Source organism: Dendrobates tinctorius, unplaced genomic scaffold (assembly GCF_039654945.1).
Source record: "Dendrobates tinctorius isolate UK_male_01 unplaced genomic scaffold, ASM3965494v1 ptg000029l, whole genome shotgun sequence".
NCBI classification, from domain to species: domain Eukaryota; kingdom Metazoa; phylum Chordata; class Amphibia; order Anura; family Dendrobatidae; genus Dendrobates; species Dendrobates tinctorius.
In genome coordinates this window covers 41,077,816-41,096,125 of record NW_027361697.1, presented here as the reverse complement: position 1 = coordinate 41,096,125, position 18,310 = coordinate 41,077,816, and the positions used below count along the sequence as shown (strand labels likewise).

General features: G+C 41.5%; 1 protein-coding gene across 1 annotated transcript in view; it reads right to left on the bottom strand.

Annotated features, from left to right (window-relative positions):
• CDC14A (cell division cycle 14A) overlaps positions 1-18,310 on the bottom strand; it is a 161,330-nt gene that overhangs the window by 93,234 nt on the left and 49,786 nt on the right. The window contains exons 4-7 of the mRNA XM_073571653.1: positions 16,049-16,141; positions 11,347-11,426; positions 2,267-2,333; positions 727-789 (exon numbers count right to left, since the gene is read on the bottom strand). Of these exons, the coding sequence (XP_073427754.1) occupies positions 727-789; positions 2,267-2,333; positions 11,347-11,426; positions 16,049-16,141 (303 nt within the window). The remainder of the gene's footprint in view (positions 1-726; positions 790-2,266; positions 2,334-11,346; positions 11,427-16,048; positions 16,142-18,310) is intronic.

Sequence of the window (18,310 nt, the reverse complement as noted above, 5' to 3'; positions counted from 1 at the left end):
AGCCGAGAGCCCCCCCACCGGGAGGAACGGCTCCCTCCAGGAGCGTCGTCCTGCTCCTGGCCTTTGGAGCCGAGGGACTCCCCACCGGGGAGTTTCGGCCCCGGGACCTCTTGACAGGGGAAGGATTGGACTGGCCACACGATCCCCTGGGCCCCTCCGGTAAGCTCTCGCGTGTCCCTCCGTGCAGGGACAAGAAAACACTGAGGGAAAGGGGGTGGGACATGGCCTTTTAACCTCTCGTGTGCTTTCCTGTCCCTGTAAGGAGGAGGAGGACGTCCTCCATGGTGCTGTCAGGTGGACGTCCTGGAAAAGTCATTTAACACCCATAAACCGCTTGTATTAAAATCATCAGAATCGACTGTTTTATGCCCGTTCTGATGCCCAGATCACATTTGGGCCAGGCTGCAGTGACCTAAATCTGATGCGGGGCACCCAGATCTATGTGTGTACAGTGAGATCAGTGGCCCAAAGTCATTTAACCCCTTCTATAACGCCCTTCAGTGCCCACTTTCATGTCCATTTTTGTGGCAATTTTGTAGCTGCTTTTAAGTGTATTCACATCAGGGCACCTCGCTGCATTTTATTATTGTAATTTGTAATTTTTTACGTTAAACCTACAGAAAAAAATAAATTGAATAAGAAACAGCAGAATAAGAAACCAACTTCAGCTCAATCAAAAACTGGGCAAATAAAAAAAAAAAAAACTTCAGCATTGTAGAAACCGACCTCATAATGTTCATATTCATCCACATCAAAGTTTTCAAAGTTAAAGAACCCCAGATGCAGCGCCTGCGGGGAAACAAACACATCCCGGCATTACTGACCACATACAGTCACTTTTCAAGGAAATCTTGACAGAAAACATACTTTAGTAACAGTGTCGGACTGAGGTGCCAAGGGCCCACCAGTAACATTGACTTTGGGGGACCCCACTTTTCACTTGCATATGATTATTACACTACCCTCCTTCACAAATTTACCTACATCTCTACATAATAATAAACTGGGTAGTTTGGTTAATGATGTTAATGAAAAAGATGCTGCTTTTTCTGTACAGAGTGAATCAAGTGAATTATACCAAGTACTGTCCATATAGTGGGGATGGGGCCCAGATGTGCACAGGGGCCCACCGGGGGATTCCCCTGTTACCCTGTGGGCCAGTCCGAGCCTGTTTACTAATTACTTAGGAGATTTGTCAAAGAGGTAAGTCGCGGATGGCTTGTCTCAAAAGTTGTGTGACAACACCTATTAGTGGATCCTTTGTTATAGGCTGTGTATAGAGGTGCCCCTTGTTACTGTAATCCTGCCTCTGATGATACGGAGCCTGCTGAAAACTCACCTTCCCCATTCTAGTTATGCCACTGAGATGGTATACATTTGGGCTCTGGTAATTCTGCCTTACTAAAGAATTTTAGATTTTTACATGGATCTCATCACAAGTTTTCTAGATAAAATACAAAAGCTAATGGGAAGGTGTAAGGCTAGAGACAGACAGCCATGGATTCTCTCATCCAAGAGAATCGGGTCGATTATGCAAAAAACACTGATCCGAGTGTGCATAGTGTGATCCAATTCTCTCAGATGAGATATCAGACTGCACTCAGAAGCCATCCAAGTATGGTCCAATGATTTCCACTCACCCATTCATTGTCTTACATGGTGGTGTGCGATCTGAATATGGGATCAAACTCGGACATGCTGCAACTTTTTCCTAGGACCAACTCAGAATAATTGGACATGTGGGAGGCCCCACAGACTAACATCGGTCACTGTGCATTCCGATGTTTTGTCGGATCGCACTCAGACAGATAATACGATGGTGTAACCGAGCCATAATAGATAGAATATTGATTTTATTAATCTAACTTTCATTAAGGGGGTTAAATTTATTTAAGTACTCTGGGGAAAAAAAAAGTAAAAATGACACGCTGCCATGAGATATTCCATTTTATAATAGTTATTATTTGAAGAATGTTGCACATTTTTGTGAGTGCTGTAGTAACACTCATATCCTCTGGGTGGCAGCATTTTATAGAGACCTGCAATCTGCTTACTGGAAATACATTGTAAAGAATTTAAAAAAAAAATACTACAATCTACGTATAAGTACAATACTTGGATTGTGGCCGGTCAGCAAGGTCAAAAGAGAAATAAAGGAAAACTACAGCCGACAACCGAGCAGGAGGATTACTATGCGGCATATCGTATAGTTATCAGCAAGACCGCAAACATGAACTATGTGATGTCTATATCCAACAGCATTTACCTTGTGGATGCCATACAAACAGTCAAGGATGGTGAGGTTATAAGTGCAGTTTCCAAAAGAAGCATCTCTGCAAAAAACAAAAAGAGAAAGGGTCATGTATATGAAATCAGTTAGTGACGTCAATTAAAAAAACAGATTCTGGCTGCTCAGAACAGCTGAAAAGCCGACATACATGAGCAGACGGTACTGAAATGACAGGTCACCTATAAAAGTACTCATCTGTCAACAGATAAATGGGAGCCAATGGATCTACTTAAAGAGGAACCATCATTGTATTCCTTTATTTCATAACTCAAAAGTACACGAGAAAATATACTTTATCTTTTCTTTTGTAGAGAAATCAATCTCATTATCCTCCTGAACTGATGATTGATTCTCACAATATTCAATTCACTGGTAAAATCTGTCTTCAGTGAATACAGATTTTCCCATTACTGAGATAAAAGATGGCAGTTAGTGCTCATAAAGTTTTATGGAGATCTGGAATGGTCTTTCAGGGAACATGGAGAAAATCTGTGTCTGGCTTTCCTTTTCCCCTTTTTCCATACAATTCTACAAGCACCAACTGCCATCTCCTGTCTCAGTAATGGGAAAGTCTGGCTTCACCGAATACACATCTTACCCATAAATTATTGAGAGTGAAAGAGCAATAGTGCAGTTAAAGAAGCAAATTATCTGATAAGATACATTACAACGTTTCTTATTGTCAAGTATTCTATTGATCTAGGAAATAAAAATGAAGCTGTGACTCCACATCAGTATTCCAGGTACACATGGTAACTTATGGTACAGCACTTCTGCTGTCTACAAGGAGCCGAAGAAGGGGAAAGAAAGGCTGCTTTGTAGCACAATATCCCCCAAGATCTCATCTCGGGAACCAAGAAATGAAGCAATTGTGTTGTGTGTAATCACTAAGGCTACGTTCACATTAGAGTCTCTGTGCGCAGCGTATCATCTGCATGCACAAACGCATGGCAAAACGCATTCCAAAGCATGGTTACGCTGCGTTTTTTATCCGCATCAGGTTATGCATGACGAAAAAAAAAACCGCTGCGTTTGTATGAGTTTGCGTTTTTTTCAGTGCATGCGTTCAAATTTAACGAATTTTGTAACACGGCAAATGCGGTTCCAGGAGAATTCCTGTCTCCAGACCCCCTTTTATACAGCAGGGATTATGCAGGTGGTGTTATCATTTCCTGGACATGATTAGTTTGAAGAACGCATGCGTATTGAACGCATGTCCTGGCGTACCAATGCGTTCCCATAGACAGTAATGCGTTGTTTTGCCGCACTCATGCGCATGCCTGCACAAAATTGGCGCCTCAAAAAAATGCAACATGTTGCGTTCACCGCATAACGAAGCAATGCATATGCATGTCCCTGCGTACACATTGTTAAAGATATATACGCAAGACGCATGCGGATCGGCACGCAGGTATACACTGCGCACACACGCTAACGTGAACCCGGCCTTACTACGTCACAATTAAAATCTAATTCTGTATTCAGCATAGGTGTGACAGGTACACAAGCATGATAGCGTCCACATTTATGTCCCACACTGTAGGCACAGGAACAATGACCACCAGGAAGCTAGAAATTCCACTGACACAACGACAAGCAGAGAGGGCTCAGTGCTGGCTATACAGTGTCACACAAGCTCAGAGTCACAATGGCTCAGAAGCGTCAGGAAAATAGGTTGGGACAAGGTGAGGAGCCTGCACATAAGATGCTTGTAAGTGACCAACCGCCAGTGTCCAAGAGTCGTTATGGGATGGAGGACGGAGGGCTGAAATATACGAAATCAGATCAGGATTATGACAACCATAAAATCGAATGAATGAGAAAAACGATCCTTGTGGACTGCGATCCTTCTTGATCAACATACAACTAATGTGGTACTCCTGCTCCGCATGTAACATTCCACACGAAGAGTTTGGTTAGGTTTGCATTCGGGGCTCGCTCACACTGGCTTATAAGTCAGACGAGTGCAATCCGATAAAAAAAAAAAATCAGATTGCACTTGGACCAATGCTATTCAATGAGTCAGAGCAGATCTGCATAGTTTTTTGAGCTGTGTTCGGCATGAGAAAAAAAAAATAGCAGCATACTGTAATTTCACTCCAAAATCTGATGGCTGTGAGAAAAAAAAAACAGGATGCCATACGGACCACCGGTATGCGGACCATCAGTATGCGGACCATCAGTATACGGACCACCAGTATACTGACCACCAGTATGCGGACCAGCAGTATAGCATCCGATTTTTATGGATACATTGCAATTCTGTAAGATGGGTACCAGTAAATGGTCCTGTAAATGAATAATAGATGATGAGAAAAATAAGGATTGTATACTTACAACACATGGATGACAAGTGAGAAAAAAATTGTCCCACTGTCTTGGATGAGAATTTGACTGATTATTTATACACTAATGTGAACGATCCCTTATGCAGTAGTCACCGATGAGCACTTTGTTAGGGCTTCTATCGGAATCCATGCAGAACTTTATTATTATTATAGCGCCATGTATTCCATGGCGCTTTACATGTGAAGAGGGGTATATACAGTATAATAAAAAGAAATACAATAATCTTGAACAATACACGTCACGACTGGTCCAGGAGGAGCGAGGACCCTGCCCGCGAGGGCTCACAATCTACAAGGGATGGGTGACAGGAGGTGAGGGCAGAGCTGGTCAGGCAGCGGTATGGTGGAGCTAGCAGGCTACTGAAGGCTGCAGGTTTTAGGCCACAGTCACACGTTAAGTATTTGGTCAATATTTTGCCTCAGTATGTATAAGCCAAAACTAGGATTACAACAATTAGGGTATGTGCACACGCTGCGGATTCTGCTGCATTGTACAGTATCATTATAACCTATGGAAAATGGAAACCGCAGTGCACACGGTGCGGAATTTTCAGCGCGGTTTTTGCTGCGGTTTCCAATCCGCAGAAAGAATTGACACGTCAACTCTTTCTGCGGATTCTGCTGCGGTTTACCATCTCCTCCATTGTAGAGGTGATAAACCGCAGGGCAAACCCGCAAGCTAATCCGCAGATAAACCGCAGGTAACACATAATTATAATATATATATATATATATTGTACACAGACATATATAAGTCTATTAAATTTGATACGAGAAGGAGACATGTGTTATAACAAGAGAGAACAAGTAGTCCAAGCATTAAATGTAGGGTCATCCAGCAGCTAATTCCTGGTATGGGATCCCCCTGAGGTATGAGTGACACGTGGAAAATATTCTACAAGTGAAACTGCAAGCAATGGTTAGCTGTAGCATCTGCCTGTCCAAGGCAATCTCTAATCCTGAAACTCTAAAGGCTTTTTCACTTTTTTTTTGTAACACAACCTCCCCAAAAAGGAACCAAACTGGTTAGAAAGCCATTTTACATTCTAAAAGGATAAGGCTGCCACATCCTACAATGCCCTGGAATAACTGCATACAAAGCAGCGCAAATAATTTGCTATTGAAGTGCTAATTTAATTTTGCCCTTTCAATCAGGACATCACATAGAGGTGATAAGACTGCAGCTAAAGATAATGCAAATGGCTGATTTCGTCAGATTTGACTATCTTTGAGACAAGCCAATTGCAGAACCAGGTAGCCCACTTTTTTTCTTAATAAGATGCACAAAGTTATAAAAGTTTAACATAAAATGTGAGAATTGTGAGATAACAGGTATTTCTCTAAACTTCCTATTCATGATCGTATTGAGGAATAATGCAGCTACTCGCAGAAAAATCTCAGAACCTTCGGGTGTGTGCACACGTTGCGGATTCTACTGCGGATCCGCAGCGGTTTTGGCCCTGCGGATCGGCAGCAGTTTCTGCTGCGTTGTACAGTACCATGCAAGTCAATGGAAAATGAAAACCACTGTGCACATGCAGCGGATTTTTCTGCAGTTTTAAATCCACAGCATGTCACTTCTTTGTGCGGATTCCGCAGCGGTTTGGCACCTGCTCCATGATCAGGTGTCAAACCGCAGAGGAAAACCGCAGGCTAATCCGTCTTTTGACCTGCGGATTTACCTGCGGATTTTGGCAAATCCGCGCAGACAAGTCCGCACCAGATTCCGCAACGTGTGCAGCCTTCCAGTCAAAAAAGGCTGCTTCCAGGGAATATGTAGACCAGAATCAATTTAGGCTTACTGCCCCTATAACACAACCTTTGTGCTCTTTGAAAAATGAGAAACTACTGGTGAAATAAAGTTAAAGGCATCATCGAAGTTTGGGTTAAAAGTCTACAGTGATGATCTACTGATATTGCCGATGGCAGTTGACGACCGGTCACGTGACCACGTGCATATGCGATTTACATACGTGAGATCATGTGCTGAAATCTCTTATCCAGCTTCTCTCAACTGTATATATAGGTTTATAAATATTTGGACAGTGGCCCAAGTTTTGGCATTTTAGCTGTTTACCAAAACATATTCAAGATAGTTATATAATCAATTTGGGCTTAAAGAGCAAACTCTCCGCTTTCATTTGATGGTATTCACATTTTAATTGGAATAAAGGTTTAGGAATTACAGATCTTTAAAATGTAGATGTCTCAAAGGGTCCAAAACAAAAGTATTTGGACAATTATCTCAAAAGCACTTTAACCCCTTTACTCCCAAGGGTGGTTTGCACGTTCATGACCAGGCCAATCTTTACAATTCTGACCACTGTCCCTTTATGAGGTAATAACTCTGGAACGCTTCCATGGATCCCAGTAATTCTGACAATGTTTTCTCATGACATATTGTACTTCATGTTAGTGGTAAAATTTCATTCAAATAACTTGCGTTTATTTGTGAAAAAAAACAGACATTTGGCGAAAATTTTGAAAATTTCGCAATTTTCCAACTTTGAATTTTTATGCCCTTAAATCACAGAGATACGGCACACAAAAAACTTAATAAGTAACATTTCCCACATGTTTACTTTACATCAGCACAATTTTGGAACCAAAATTTTTTTTATGTTAGGAAGTTATAAGGGATAAAAGTTGACCAGCGATTTCTCATTTTTACAACACCATTTTATTTTTAAGGACCACATCACATTTGAAGTCACTTTGAGGGGTCTATATGATAGAAAATACCCAAAAGTGACACCATTCTAAAAACTGCACCCCTCAAGGTGCTCAAAACCACATTCAAGAAGTTTATTAACCCTTCAGGTGCTTCACAGGAATTTTTTGAATGCTTAAAAAAATATGAACATTTAACTTTTTTTTTCACAAAAAAAATTACTTCAGGTTCAATTTTTTTATTTTACCTAGGGTAACAGGAGAAATTGGACTGGAAAAGTTATTGTGCAATTTGTCCTGAGTACGCCGATACCTGATATGTGGGGGGGAACCACTGTTTGGGCGCATGGCAGAGCTCGGAAGGGAAGGAGCGCTGTTTGACTTTTTCACTGCAAAATTGGCTGGAATTCAGATGTTTGGAGAGCTCCTGATGTGCCTAAACAGTGGAAACCCCCCACAAGTGACCCCATATTGGAAACTAGACCCCCCAAGGAACTTATCTAGATATGTTGTGAGCACTTTGAACCCCCAAGGGCTTCACAGAAGTTTATAATGTACAGGCGTACAATTAAAAAATCATATTTTTTCCACAAAAATGATCTTTTCACCCCCAATTGTTATTTTCCCAAGAGTAACAGGACGCCAAAAGTTATTGTGCAATTTGTCCTGAGTACGCTGATACCCCATATGTGGGGGTAAACCACTATTTGGGAGCATGGCAGAGCTTGGAAGGGAAGCAACGACATTTGACTTTTTGGCTGGAATTGAGATCGGACGCCATGTCGAGTTTGGAAAACCCCTGATGTACCAAAACAGTGGAAACCCCCCAATTCTAACTCCAACCCTAACTCCAACACCCCCCTAACCCTAACCCTAGCCCTAATGGGAAAATGGAAATAAATACATTTTTTTAAATTTTATTATTTTTCCCTAACTAAGGGGGTGATAACGGGGGGTTTGATTTACTATTTATGGCGGTTTTTATTTTTGGCGGCTGTCACACTATAAAAGACGCTTTTTATTGTAAAAATAGTTTATGCATCACCACATATTGAGAGCTATAATTTTTCCATATTTTGACCCACCGAGTCATGTGAGGTCTTATTTTTTGCGGGACGAGTTGACGTTTTTATTGATACCATTTTCGGGCATGTGACATTTTTTGATCGCTTTTTATTCCGATTTTTGTTGAGGGCAGAGCAAAGTACTGCAATGCACTGGGAAAGGTCAGAGAGGTCCGGCGCCTGCACACTGCAGTACTTTGCTCTGCCCTCAACAGGGCAGAGAAGTATGCCTGCGCAGGAGCATGATGCCAGAGAGCCTTGAAGCAAGCAGAAGGATGGCGATCATAAGATGGGAGGCGCTGGACCCGGACCGCTCCCCCGGGTGAGTATAATAAAAGTTAATTTTCTTCTCTTGCAGGTCGGATTGGGGCTTATCCATAGAATAATAGAATGCTGTAGATAAGCCCTGAAAGGCAGTGGCCGTAACGTACATTACAGACCAAAAGTTTGGACACACCTTCTCATTCAAAGAGTTTTCTTTATTTTCATTTGTATGAAAATTGTAGACTCACTCTGAAGGCATCAAAACTATGAATTAACACGTGTGGAATTATATAATTAACAAAAAAGTGTGAAACAACTGAAAATATGAACCCAATCAAAATGGTTTGGGGTGAGCTGGACCGCAGAGTGAAGGCAAAACGGCCAACAAGAGCTAAGCATCTCTGGGAACTCCTTCAAGACTGTTGGAAGACCATTTCCGGTGACTACCTCTTGAAGCTCATCAAGAGAATGCCAAGAGTGTGCAAAGCAGTAATCAAAGCAAAAGGAGGCTACTTTGAAGAACCTAGAATATAAGACATACAGTATTTTCAGTTGTTTCACACTTTTTTGTTAATTATATAATTCCACATGTGTAAATTCATAGTTTTGATGCCTTCAGAGTGAATCTACAATTTTCATACAAATGAAAAAAAAACTGACGGCACATCTAGAACTAGTCTGGATAGGTGCATACCAAAAAACAGCTTACATATCAAAATAAGGAAATGGTTGCACTCAATTGCATTAAGGCACATCAAATATGAAATATATGAAATACGAATAGCATAATGGCTTTTGTAATTTAGAAAAAACGTATGAGATGCTTAGCACAAAATTTGGCCAATATTGAGTGCAACCATTTCCTTATTTTGATATGTACCGCTGTTTTTTGGTATGCACCTATTCAGACTAGTTGTAGATGTGCTGTCAGTTTTTTCTGTCATTTGTATGTTAGCTTTCTGACTGAGCACTCCGCCCTTCATCAAGCTGTGATTTTAATTACATCCAATCACATTTTGGTTCCTATCTTCCTATAAATACAGACTTTACCATGTTATTAGCCAGAGGTCAGTTCACACTAGGCAGTTAGTATAGGGACCCGTTCAATGAGATCACCTTGTCGCTGGTGAATGGGCTCACATCTTTTGGCCAAATTTTGTGCTAAGTATCTCATATGTTTTTTCTAAATTACAAAAGCCATTATGCTATTCGTATTTCATATATTTCATATTTGATATGCCTTAATGCAATTGAGTGCAACCACTTCCTTATTTTGATCTACAATTTTCATAGTCATGAAAATAAAGAAAACTCTTCGAATGAGAAGGTGTGTCCAAACTTTTGCTCTGCACTGTATATCGGCCAAACATGGTGACCGGGGTTCCCTTTAAGACAAAACTTAAGGTAGAAAAACCCACAAACAAGCAACATTTGAAGTCAGCTGTAGTAAAGGCCATCAAGGCATCACAAAGGATGAAACTCAAAGTTTGGTGATGTCCATGGCTTTCAGACTTCCGGCAGTAATTGCCAGCAATGGATTGTCTACAAAGTATTAAAAATAATCATTTTATTTATGATAAAATTAATTTGTCCAATTATTTTTGAGCTTCTGAAATGAGGAGACTTTGTAGAAAAATGGTTGCAATTACTAAACATTTGACAAAACATTTTTGATCAACCCCTTTAATTAAAACAGAAAGTCTCTACCTCAATTGTATCTCCGGTGTTTATTTTTAAATCCAAAATAGTGGCCTGCAGAGCTGAAATCACGACAAATCAGTCATTGTCCAAATATTTCTGGACCTAACTGTATATAGATGTGGATATTAAATGTAGAAATGATCTGAGCTGCTACAACCGACCAAACTTCTCTAAGGGCGCAGTCAGATGGCCGTATAACACGAACACGGACGACATCGCAGTGCACGGACTGGCCATCGGCTCTCTTGAACCAAGCAGTACGACAGCTGCATAGATATATATATGCTGTCATGCTCCGGTCAGGAGAGCTGTCGGCCAGTCCGGGCATTGCCATGTTGTCCGGGTTATACAGCCGTCTGACTGTGCCTTAACTGTGTGTATGGACCATCAGTCAGTGTGTGCAGCTCAAAGCTAAACCCAAAACTCTAAGGGTGTGTGCACACGCTGCGGAATGCTCTGCGGATTTGTCCACGCCGATTTAGTAAAATCCGCAGGTAAATCCGCAGGTCAGAAGACTTGTGGTTTATCTGCGGATTAGGCTGCGGTTTATCATCACTACAATGGAGCAGATGGCAAACCGCAGCGGAATCCGCAGAAAGAATTGACATGTCAATTCTTTCTGCAGTTTTGAAACTGCAGCAAATCCGCACGGAAAATTCCGCACCGTCTGCACTGCGGTTTCCAATTTCCATTCATTTTAATGGTACTGTACAACGCAGCTGATTCTGCTGCGGTTCTGCAGGGCCAAATCCGCAGCAGAATCCGCAGCGTGTGCACATAGCCTAACTGTCTTCAATGTGCTCCATATGACTAAAAATGGGGTAGATAAAAAAAAAAATGTCCAAAAGAAGCACAGTCATTGCTGCCCTTAGCAATCAATCACAGCAAAGCTTTCATTTCTTTATGCGCACATGAAAAATGAAACTGCACTCTGATTGCTATGGGAAACAGTCAGTTCCAGACAGTTTTAGTAATTCTGCCCCAACATCGCTCTTGTTTAGCTACTTACCTGAATGGGAGATAATGGGGGCTGGATCCGCTCAGCAGTGCTCTGTATGCCTCCTCTGGGGTCTTCTTCAAGTAGATCATCTAGTTTCAAGAAAAAAGAAACATTCCCCATTATCAATACAAAGACAATAACTACAAGAATGAAGAAGTCATAATACTGCCCCGCCAGCACAATGCACTGCACTACTACATGATGGAGCCAATAGCCAGCAGAACAGCAGATAACAAGGTCACCATATGTCCAATATTATTAACGGGGATATCCAGAACTTGGCATATAACTAACAGAGGCAACCACCTGTCTGTGGTACTCAGCGCTGGTCCTTGACTGCTCCTGCCAGGGATTCAGCTACTCCCTGTCAACAGAGCAGCCGTTTCTCATCCAGGTTGACAAGGCAGGACTACTGTGTCATGCTGAGTGACAGCCGGCTTCCTCCAATTAGGCAGCGGGAGTCTGCTGTCAATCAGCATTACACCAGTAGTCCCGCCCTATCAACAGGAAGAGAAACTGCTGCTCTGATGACAGGGGGTAGCTGAGTCTGGCAGGAGCGGTCAATGACCGGCGCCGGGTACAACAGTTAGGTAGTTGCCCCTGCTAGCAATTACGGTACATGCCTTTTTTTTCTAAAGTCCCAGATATCCTCTTTAATGACAAGGAGATCTTTATGACATAATGAGGACGAGTCTCTAAATCCTCCAACCAACCGCTCTTAAATCTAATACAGATATTAACATAAAAAATGAAAAAATAATGTATATTGAAGGAGGTTACTAGTAATGACAATGCCTACATAGTGAATAACATACACAATCACTCCATAAATAACAAAAGTCTATAGAAGAACCACAAGAAATGTAATGCTCCTGGACAGCACCATGTGCCAAGCCAGGAAGCACGCTGGCTGGTGTGTTGTGGCGGCATCAACAGCACAGATGGAAAATGAGATTAAAAGGTTGCAGAGAATGCATTCACAGGATTCTTTTGTGCGTTCACAAAATCACTGAATGGGAAATTGGAGTGACTTATTAAAAGGTCGTTTTTCACGAAGAGCAAAATATTTCAAAACCTCAAACCTGGCCAACAGTGGGGAACATAGAAAAAAAAAAAAGACGTACACAAATGAAATAATCTCAATTACAATATCCCCCCACATAGCGTGAAAACATATTATACAAACCTCCTGTGCTAGCGCCATTCCAGTGATGGCGGTCTCCAACGTGAGCCTTGCAGCCAATCAGCAGCCGTTAATGGGCCACCTTACTCTCAGTTACTTCTGATAAAACTGAAGTTTAGTATTGTGAGGAAAGAGGGAGACACAAGCGCAATATAGGGTCTTATCCCACAAATAAAGTAAGCGGTTTGACAGAAAACTGCTCACCTGGTAGTAGGTATTCAAAGCATGCTGCAGATCCACAAGTCGGTCACCGACTATCTGAAACAGAGCTCTGCAAAGGAATACGTGGATTTCGTCCGTGCTGCCCAAATGATGAAATTCCAGAAGGTTAATAAAGTTTGACAGTGTGTTATTCTACGCGTTTCAAGGTTTTTTGCAACCTCTTTTTCAGGTGGTATTTCCTGAAGAAGAGGTTGCAAAAACCTTGAAACGCGTAGAATAACCCACTGTCAAACTTTATTAACCTTCTGGAATTTCATCATTTGGGCAGCGCGGACGAAATCCACGTAATCCTTTGCAGAAAACTGAAGTGTGGAAGAAGAGAGAGCTATGGCTGTTCAACCACCTCTAGATATCAGGTACGTCTGAAGAAGGTGAGAATGAAGCGGCCCATTAGTGGCTGATCACTGGCTGCAGGGCTCACGTGACATAATGTCAGACATCTGACTAAAAACACCCAAAAGTAGACTGAAATAAAGTGCAAATGCCATAATGAATTGGATCCATAGTCTCTTAATGTAGGACTCAATTGTAGCTACCATAGGCCCCCATGCCATATAGGCCCCCACTAACGTCAGCTGAATCGACTGATTTCGGTAGAAATTGGTAAATATCTAATGTGTATGGGGGAGTCTCAAAAATCAAAAGGATTGGGAGTATTGAATTGCTTGACTGTTTAGTTTTCCCAAAAGATAAGCTGCCACCATCGCAGTCTGGCAGTGGCTTACGGTACACCAATCCCCCATACAGAGGACGTGCATGCTCGCCAGAGGTGAACGTGCAAGTGTGTGAGCAAGCAGGGAAAGATAGCTGTCACCTACACATGCCAAAATGACTTTTGGTGAGTATTTTATGCTCCTTATTTTCTATAAAAAAAGAAATGTAAGTACCATAACTTATTTTACCTAATAGGTGAAGAAATGGTGCAGAAAACTGGGAACATCAAAAACTCACGGAGAGCTCATCGTGAGAACTGAGGTGTACAGGCACCACATACACAATATAAAAGTCGGCCAAGATCTCCAATTTTGACCCATAGTAAATTATCATCGGCTGTTTTGGTGAAATAAACTATTGTCAGTATTGATCAATGTCTGATCACCATCGATTGAATATGTTGTATTTTTTTGGACAATGATAAGTGCTGGCCATATCATCGGCCACAAAAATTAAACCCTGCCGATGCGGTGTGTGATGGAACGTTTTTCCACCAATGAACAGTGACCGTTCAGTCACCCATGTCTGTCTGATACATATGGAAGCCTCCAATTCCTGTCTAATATTGTAACCCATATATTACAGAACTCTTTACAGAAAACTACGGGATATTGTCCTTAATTTCTTATTTGGGGGGGGAGTTGACAGCAAGCATAGCTCAGTGTGATCTTCCGCCAAATATATGGGGGTCTCAGGAGGAACTAAAATATGTTTATAAATGTAAGCCATAAAGCAGGCGTGATCGGAGGCTTATCGTATAGCTGGGAGTAAGGTTTATTCCAAGGAAAAAACTGGACATGTGCACAGACCCACAGAATAACAAAACATCAGATAGCACTCGGATCAAAAATACGACCGTCTGCACCTCTACTTAAGGGTATGTTCACACGCAACATTTTTGCTGCCTTTTTTTCAGTGTTGGCAGGAAATACGTAGCATAAATTAAGCACTTTTTATGCAATTTTCATGCATTTTTTTTTACTTTCAACTGTTTAAAGAGCTTCACTGATCTCAATGGGTAAAAAGACTGCAAACCACGCAGAAATAATTAATGTTCTGTGTTCTGAAAAAGAAAACAAAAGTACCGCAGGTCGAAAAAAATGCAACATGTGCATAAGACTGTAGAAACCTCATAGAATCGTAGAGTTGGAAGGGACCTCCTGGGCCATCTGTTCCAACCCCCTGCTCAAAGCAGGATTCGCTAAATCATCCCAGTCAGATGTCTGTCCAGCCTCTGTTTGAAGGCTTCCATTGAAGGAGAACTCACCACTTCTCGTGGCAGCCTGTTCCACTCATTGATCACTCTGTCAAAAAGTTTTTTCTAATATCTAATCTGTGTCTCCTCCCATTCAGTTTCATCCCATTGCTTCTAGTCTTTCCTTGTGCAAATGAGAATAAAGTTGATCCTTCTACAATGTGACAGCCCTTTAGCTTTTTGTAGACAGCTATTAAGTCTCCTCTCAGTCTTCTCTTTTGCAAACTAAACATTCCCAAATCCTGCAACCTTTCCTCATAAGACAGGGTTTGCAGACCGGTCACCATTCTGGTCGCTCTTTTCTGAACTTGCTCCAGTTTGTTGATGTCTTTTTTAAAATGTGGTGCCCAAAACTGGACACAGTATTCCAGATCCTCATTCATATTGCTACTATTGTAAACCGCTGCAAAAACGCATATATGGATTAGAGTGTATTCACATGTAGCGTTCTTGATTTATTTCTCAACACATGATTTTCAGTGGAAAATAAACAGTGTTTTATAGTAACAGCAAAATTAATGAGACTTCTAAAATATCATTTGCACGCTGTGCTTTTTTTCATTTAGGTTTTTAACTTGTGCATTTTTATTTTTTTTTTAAATAAATCAATGTCAATTCTTTCAGCGCTTTTACTAGTTTTTCCCACTTGAGATCAAAATAGTTTGGCACCAAAACCATATAAAATGCTGCAGTTTTCTGCCCTTGCCATATATATATATGCAAAGCATAAAAAATTCTAAGTGTGAATATACCCTAATAATTCTTTTATGGGCATATGCGTACAATATAGTGTGTTTTCCGGCTCTGGAGAAGCATCTAATAACCAGAGCAGAAATCCACTATTTTCCCTGGTGTACCCAGCCCTAATTTAGTGTAGATGCTCCATGCACGGCAGTCTTCTACCGGCGTAGCAGGAAAGCGGGACACAATTACCGAACTGTAATTACATGCTGGTGATCACTCTCTAAGCCCGAGATTAAAATCGGACGACTATCAAGAAACCCTACAGTAGAATCACAGTTCTCCCAGATTTGCCAGCATAGAAGATGCCCCGTAATAAGCGTCATCCTGCAATAAAGGCCTTCTAAATCTGCTGCACTGCTTGGCTTGATGCGCACACTATGATGAAAGCCTGAACCGGACCCTGACATACGAGAGCCGTTCTATTTATTTCTGTCCGGTTATAAAATATTAACAAGGCAGAATGAGAATCTCTCAGACAAAGGGGAGATCGGCTCAGAACAGTAACGGCTGCAGGTCAGGAACTTGTCACTCCTCACACACACAAGGGGCGGCAGGTCAGGGTTCTTGGGTTCACGTCTTTATTAAACGCTTACCGCATACGCGCCAATCAGGAAAGCTGCGTTGGCTCTTTTCCTCTGATCATAGCTGGTGTAGTGCACAATTTTCTTTCTTGATAAACTGAAAGACTGGTAAAAAAAAAAAAAAAAAGGAAGAATAAGACAGCGAACTGAGCAGATCACACACAATTACAACCAGGCAGTATTAATGGAGAAGACATGACATCTAATGGAAGAGCGCTTTTTGCTGCTAATAAACACATGATAAAGAGGACGTATTATCGAATGCTTCATGTTTAACCGGACACACAAAGTAATCGTGGCTGCAGAGCAGAATAACACATTTTTTGCTTTTTTTTTTTCAATCTCAGCGCTCCATTACAGAGATATCAAGTGCATGGCACCTAATAGGTTAAAGAACACCTGTCAGCACTACTTTATAATGTAAAGTAAAGCCATGGCGGTAATGGTCCTGTAATACTGATTAAATTGATACCTTTGGTGGAGAAATACGCTTTGTTGTTCTTTTGTAATCACCATTTGAAGTTTTCTGCTAACTATATTTGGGTGCACAGGGGCCGGACTGTGCACTGGGTCTTCCTTCTCCATATCTGTATGGGGAAACAATGTATGGACACTAGACTGGCAGATTTGCAATTCTCCAGAAACAAAGCCTAGTGTGAATGTTACAAAATAGTTTTTGCAACCGTAGATGAATTGATTGAGAGGTGCAGTTTCTACAATGGGGTCACTTTGGGGATTTTTTTCTGCTGTTCTGGCATCTTCGGGGCTCCACCAATGTCGATTGTGACCTATTCTATAAAATCTGTGTTCCAATAGCTAAATAGCGCTGCTTCCTCCTCAGCCCTGACATGTGGCCTAACAGTCATTTCTGACAACATATGGGGCAGCACCGCGTTTAGGAGAAACTGCGCAATAGATTGTGGGGTTTAGTTTCACCTATTAACCCTTGTGTACCTGACAAATTTGCAGCAAATATAAAAATTCAATTTTTACCACTAAAATATCATAATTCCACATCTCAATGTTATAAAATTCTGTGAGGCACCTATGGGTTCAAAATACTCACTACACCCCTACATAAATTCCTTGAGGGGTCTAGTTGACAAAATGGGGTCACTTGTGGGGGGTTTCTGCTGTTTTCATGGCGTTCACAATCTATACCAGGCAAATGGCACTCTTTCCTTTCCTAGCCCTGCCATGTGCTCAAGCAGAAATTTTTGACCACATATGGGGTATAGTCGTGTTCAGGACAAATTGCACAATAAATTAAGGGATCCATTTTCTCCTATTATCCATTGTAAAAATTAAAAATTTGGGGCGAAAATATTTTTGTGAAAAAAAAATAAAAATTTTCAATATGATGACCTAATGTTATCAAATTCTATGTAGTACATGTGTGTTCAAAATGCTCACTATACCCCTGGATAAAATCCTTGATGAGTGTAGTTTCCAAATAGGGTAAGGCTAGTTTCACAATAGCGTTCGGCAGAGCTGCGGAGGGCTGTGTAGTTCCTCCATTAAGTCCCGCCCACTGCCGCCCCTCTTCCTTCAGCTCCACGTACGTCTGCATGCGGCCTGCGTACCCTATCTTTAACAATGGGCACGCAGGCCATGCGGCGCTGCCAAACATAGTGTGAAACTAGCCTAACTTGTAAGGGTTTTTCACTGTTTAGGCACATCAGGGGCTCTCCAAACGTGACATGATGCCCGCAGACCATTGCACCAAAGTCTGCATTCCAAAACGTCATTCCTTCCTTTCCGAGGACTGCCGTTGCCCAAACACATATGGGGTATCGGTGTACTTAGGAGAAATTGCACAACAAATTTGGGGGTCCATTTTCTCCTTTTGTGAAGCATCTGGCGATTCAAGGTGCTCACCACTCATCTAGATACATTCTTTAAAGGTGTCTGGTTTCCAAAATGGTGTCACTTGTGGAGGGTTTCTACTATTTAGGCACATCAGGGACTCTCCATACACGACATATCATTTGCTCTCGATTACAGCCATTTTTAGTTTCAAAAAGTCAAAGATACTCCTTTCCTTCCAAGACCTGCTGTGCACCCAAATAGTAGTATTCCCCCCACATATGGGGTATTGACGCATCTAGGAGCAATTGCACAATAAATTTTGGGGTCCATTTTCTCCTGTTACCCTTGTGAAAAAAAAAAATGGGCTTAAAGTACATTTTTGTGGGTAAAATGTGATTTATTGTTTTATTTTCATAACTCTACATTATAAACTTCTGTGAAGAACCTCAGGGTTCAAGGTGCTCA